The sequence below is a fragment of the Cryptotermes secundus genome, unplaced genomic scaffold, assembly GCF_002891405.2.
Source record: "Cryptotermes secundus unplaced genomic scaffold, Csec_1.0 scaffold596, whole genome shotgun sequence".
Classification (NCBI taxonomy): Eukaryota; Metazoa; Arthropoda; class Insecta; order Blattodea; family Kalotermitidae; genus Cryptotermes; species Cryptotermes secundus.
The window spans coordinates 64,820-71,030 of NW_019738355.1; the positions used below are offsets into that span (position 1 = coordinate 64,820).

The window sequence follows — 6,211 nt, forward strand, 5'->3', positions numbered from 1 at the left end:
GCAAACATTTTGAAATCTTACTCCTTTGGCTTTCTTGTTGCATTTGATGCTGGTGATGGCCTCTGCCTCATCATCATGATTGGTTCCAGGAGCAGGCCATGTGACAACCCTGGTGAGTTTAGCAGGTTCAAATTCCTCCTCCATATCACTATAAGTGCTGGTAGCACTAATGGGCTGAGATGACGACAGAGTTCTGGATGCTGATATATCAGCACCTGGTTGGGATCCACCTGCAGCACCATCCTTGTCATCAACCCACTTATGTTTGTATAGGGCCAACCGTTTCTTACTACCATCTGAGAGAAGAGATCGACTTTTAAAAATACTCCCCTTCTTAGTTGCAGGTGAGTTTGTCCTTTCGGCGGCAGCGGTATTACTAGTGCTACTACTGTTGTGTTCGCACTCCGGCTGACTCTGAACTTCATCTGGCTGTGAAGTTCCAATACTTTCAATTTCCTCACCCTTGTCCTTTTCTGCCAACCCTTCCTCTGCAGGTCTGACCTGTAAATCTGTCTCACAATCTGCCTGGGAAGATGCAATTGTGTTTATTTGATCTGCAATGCTGTTACTATCTTCACTGTCTGAGAACAAATCATGATCAAGAACTGCTTTGGAGGGTTCCTTTGGTCCCATGAGCAAGAGTTTCTCAGTGGCAGAAGTGAAATCAACGTATGTGCTGGAAAGAAGTTCCTCAGCTTTCAGTAATTTTTCTTCATCATCTTTATTAAAATCTTTGCAAACGGGTGCTTCAGCGGCTACTGCCCTAACTTCTGCTTCAGCAGCTGGGTCTGTTGGAACTTCAGGAACAACAGTCGTTATGATTTTAGTCTTCAGTACTGTGGGGTACACTGAAGAGGGAATTTCAACATCAGTAATTACACCCTCACCACCACTAATATTTTCTTTTTCATCATGCATAGTTTGTATCCCCTCATACACAGCTTGCTGTTCAGTAACTTCCTCAGTCCTCACAATCTGTTTTTCTGCATACACTTCCTCTTGATTACTGTCACCACTTTGCATTTCAATCTTATCCACTATCACAGGCTCCGAAGCATTATGACTTCGGACTACGACCATGTCTTTCCCCACTTTACTGGACTTCTTTGGTGATGTAATACTGACATAAGATGATTTATCCTTATTATTTTCGTGAGCTGACATTGACCGAGAGTCATGACCAACATCTGCATGTCTTCTTCTAGTACTTCGCACATTATTCTCATTTAGAGACTTCACAGGTGGCTGATGAATGCTTGAAGGTTCCTTGATTTCATTCACAAGATGTGCAGTGCCCTTGCATATCCTCAGAACAATTGGGGGTTTGTTCTCTTCTCTTAGAGGTGCCACAGTCTTGGTAGGACTTGACAGATTCATTGCTTCTATCTGCTCACCCACTGATTCGCCACTTCCAACAGAACCTGAGGTCTTTATTGCTGTTGATGTGAAGAATTTCTTTGACCCACCGCTGCCTGACTGGCTGGATGATGAAGTGTTACACTGTTGTAGCCTCGGACCATATCCTCCCTTCCCATACTTTTTGCCCCCATGTGAACCATAACTTGACTCTGTACTGCGGTTACTTCCCATGTACACGGATGCGTTCAACCTAATTTCCTCTTGAGGAATTGTATCAATGTTCCGACTCTTAAAAAACTTTTTAGGTTTGGGTACAGATTTCACTGGAGAGGTGGCTCCTCCTGCTAACAGCTTACTCTGTAATCCATCGGATTCTGTGTCGAATGAAAACGGATCCTTTGATGGGGTAGGATGTTGTGGGTTACGGTTGCTGTAATCCATTCTCATTCTCTTGTTACTAAGAATTTCATCTCTTCGACCTGTAAATAATTTATGTTCATACATCAAAATTAAACCACAAGTAAATATGATAAATTCTTAAGTTTATGTACAATAAATTTATATAACGCTAACTCAACTGATCTAATTAACTCAAACAAAATACCTTCCTATCTCCGTCAAGTTGCACTGGGCAGAATATTATAACTCAAATATTGTCATATTTACTACATTTACAGAAACATCCTAAACTCACCATTGAAATTTGTACTTCTGAGAGATGTACATGAAATGACACCCCATTTGCCTACAGTACCAGCAGACTTTGCAGCTGAAGGGCGATTGCTGTTCTCATGGAATAGTTTGTCAAACTGAATGCTTGCCTGAGAGACGGCATTCAATTTGCGGTTGCACACTTTGGAATATCCACGCGACATGTTGCTTGCCATCATTCAGAACTAGAGCCCTTTGTCAACTGGCTTCATAATTACCTGTCTTTAATTCAACACAAAAAAAATGAACATATTAAACTACTCTGATTGCAAAGTCACATGAAAAGAAAAACGCAAAAAAAATGCCTTAACAATTCAAGTTCAGGGTTAGGAGATGCCTCTGTAGATCAGAATGGAAAGTTATGTCACTTATTTTGAATAAATACAGACACAATATGACTGCCAAGCACAATGGAAACCCAGCAGCAGGGGTCTGTCAAGATCTGCTCTACAGATACAAGCAATCAAATGACAAAGTTTAACTACCAGATTAATAAATACAAATAATAGGAACTCAGGAAAATAAACTTGTTCTAGAAACATGAAAAATCTGAGGTGAACTGCATGATGAATACTCCTTGTATACATGAGCAAAGAAACAGTTATTTTATAAAAGGTTAATTGATTCCGTCCAGTGTGACTGATGGAGTTTTTTCTCCTTTTTAATCTTTTATCCTCGACATGTTTCAGTCTTATAGACCATCTTCAGAAGGATATCAATACAATTAGAAACCACTATTTATAATATAGTTAGTGTGATGGACCAGGTTGAAACAATTCAAACAGTTATTTTCTCACCTGCACACAGACATCTTTAGTGATAAAGCAAAATGTAAATTCCACATCCACGAAAACAATACTTGTGGATCATTTTTAAGGAAAATGAAACAGCTTTACTATACTGTGACCAGGCATGTCTTCCTTCATTCACACCAACCAAATCCACTAAAAACTCTCTTATTCTCATTCCCTCAGTAGGTAAGTGAATTAAGATTTCATTAACATAAAATCATCTAATACAACTGGTTACCATACTGGGAGGAAAACCAAGTCCTGTATTACAGGAGAAGAAATAGAAATAGAAGTTCTATTTGCTTCTGTAGCAATTCTGTCTGGACTACCCTTCCAAATACAGAAACCACAATTTCCATGGGGGTCTAGTTCCAACAGTCCTGTAACAGGAATTCAATAACTTTTCTTTTAATAGAGGCCATGAAATAATGGTCAGGCTTGTCGAAATAATAGAACTGTTTTATTTTACTGTGTATGCATTTGCTATTCCTACAGTGCTGCTGACAATATAACATTCATAGTTGACTCTAGTATCATGAATATAAACAGAATTCGAAAAGCAACTTTTAATTTTATAACACAGAGAGCAATATGAACTAAAAATAAACCCATCTTCTTTAAGTCCTATTATGGTTTAAACAAAACACAACTTGATGTTTATATTGCCCCATGCGTCCCTGAACTATACAAAATTCATGTGTAATAAATACTGCAATCTAAAACATAATACGTCACATGTTCCATTCAATTCACAAACTCACCTAGCCATCATTCCGTCCCGTAAGGAAGAACCTCAACTGTTCGTTATGAATGACACAAATACAAATCTAGCGTAAGTCGCCATGTTTCAGACTGAATGTTCAACAAGGTGCCCATAACGGGGTTAACATATCTACAGATAAGCGTATGAACATATTAATTTGTTTACATCGGAATCAGAGACTATTTTCATTCACGACACACATTTTGTAACATTCTGCATTATTTACACAATGCTACCTAATCATCTATACTAACTTTCAACTCTATCTTCGTTCCTTGTCTACTTTCGTAACAAACGAAAGTGTACGAACCACAACCGAACACCAGTGGTATCTATTCAGAAACTTGCACAAAAGTAACATCATATAGAACTGTCATGTCATAGTCGGTCACGTCGCTCATAGTGTATAACCGCACACGCATACATACACGCACACACATGCACATAACCTTGCCTACAAACGAATCATCTCTCGGATCGCGAAGGAAGCTCATTCCGCTCATTCCAGTGCCCAGTTCGAAGATTCCGTACGTCATCAGCACTGATCAGCACTCACTTACTGTCCTTTACAGGTATGACAGCACGGTCAATAATTGTCATTCAGTGAAGTAATGTTACAATTCAATGGTGAATAAAATTGTTTAAAAATCTGGTGTTGAAGATAGTTGACTAAGCCATGACCACATTGAGAAGCAATGAATCCCGAAACGAGTGTTCATATATGAAACTAAAAATGTATAGAACAAAGCGTCAAAACTCAAAACGCCACAACATATTTTAAATAAAAATGCGGAAAGACGATCTACCTGCTAGAGGTCTTTGCAACATGTGCTGCTTATAAATGCCTGATTTTCAACTTCAAAGGACGTAATATACTCTTCTTCTGCGGGGCTAATGGGGAAACTACTTGTTCGACAACAAAATACGATTACTGAACATGACCTGAACATAATTCAATTTACATCTTCGCAGTTAAATTTCCAAATATCTACTTTAATATTATCTTCTCATACCATACAGTGCACGCATCTGCAGAACTGTCTACGGATATTACGTACCTACTAGTCACTGTATACCGTTCATTCTAATAATGCACATGTACTGCTGGTAGATATTGCTGCATGAAAGAAATCCAATTCAATTCAGTTTATTTAAACATTCCGTTGACCCTTTGTGGTACAATAATGACCAGTAGATGTGGAATTAGTGACATACTCTTCTTCTGTGGGGCTTATGGGGAAACTACTTGTTTGACAACAGAGTATGATTACTGAACACGATCTTAACATAATTCAATTTACATCTTCGCAGTTAAATAATTAAATAATGACCAGTAGATGTGGAATTAGTCACAGACAAAACCAGGAAGTCGCATCACATTAACCAGATACGAATATAAATACATCAATAATTCAACTCCCCAATACAGTGTCTCAGACATTGGTCTAATATCTAAAAGCAGATTATTTATTATGACATTACATCAATTATTATCATCCATGTATGTTGTAGCAAAATAGAAAGGGGAGGGGGATAACGCAGAGCATAAAATATATATCCTTAATGTAGAATGTCACAGGAGGAACGGCCAATATGATGGGCGGTCACAGTCGTCACAGTGTCGTCCATTCTAAGCAAAAAAAAAAAAAAAATGTATTTGTACATATATCCTATTCCGAATGGTTTCCGAGATAGAGCTATTTCACTGTGCAGTTCCAAAATTGTTAATGAAAGAGATATTACATACTGTTTACCGGTATCTATTGTTAAAGTGACAAAGCTGGTACAGCTTACCTAGTATAACACATTTTCAAAAATTCCACTGTCAACATCAGTGCACTTTGCAACTCATGTGAGAACAACATACGATGTCATTATCTCCAGTCACAATGGCAAACCAATATTTCACATCGATTCACATGCGGGAGGGCAGGACAATATTGGGTGTACAGTGTACAGTGAAATAGCTCAGCCTCAGAAATCGTTCGTAAAAGGACACACACATACATACATACACTTTCTTGCTTAGAGTGACTGATACTATGAAACTCCACCAGAATACTGACCTTTCTTTCTGGGATATACTGTATAGCTGTGAGACAGAGACATTAAAATGCCTCTGATGACCGAATAGGCTGAAACACAAAGCCGACAGAGTGTGACACTTAACGTTTATGTGCAGCATTATGTATGTATGTATGTATTTATTTCGTCTCTATAGATCATTGTTACATGATACAGGACAAGTCCGTTACTGTATATTGGCTGATTACAATAAGAGAATAAAGTTACAATACTTAAAATTCATGATTTATTTAATCCGTCTTGCAGTGCATACACTCATTTATCTCCTTCTCTCCCTCGCACTACATGTTTCGGCATAATAATGCCATCTTCAGGTGCTTACTTATCCACGTCAAACCAGTTCATTGCATGCCATGTTCACACATTAAAATAACTAAAATATGTATCTATCATATACATTGTCAAACGTTAAAAATATTAAAATTGTTCAGGATACCACATCGCTACGTCACCCCTCACTACGTCAGTCACGCCCATTCTCCTTTGTTGGAGCACTCCTTCA

The 6,211-nt window shown here is 38.3% G+C and overlaps 1 protein-coding gene across 1 annotated transcript in view; it reads right to left on the bottom strand.

The window, feature by feature from the left end:
- Window positions 1-4,196, bottom strand: part of LOC111870819 (protein wings apart-like) — a 38,043-nt gene extending 33,847 nt beyond the window's left edge. The window contains exons 1-3 of the mRNA XM_023863385.2: window positions 3,623-4,196; window positions 2,054-2,292; window positions 22-1,838 (exon numbers count right to left, since the gene is read on the bottom strand). Of these exons, the coding sequence (XP_023719153.1) occupies window positions 22-1,838; window positions 2,054-2,249 (2,013 nt within the window). The 5' untranslated portion in view covers window positions 2,250-2,292; window positions 3,623-4,196. The remainder of the gene's footprint in view (window positions 1-21; window positions 1,839-2,053; window positions 2,293-3,622) is intronic.
- Between the last annotated feature and the right edge of the window lie 2,015 nt (window positions 4,197-6,211).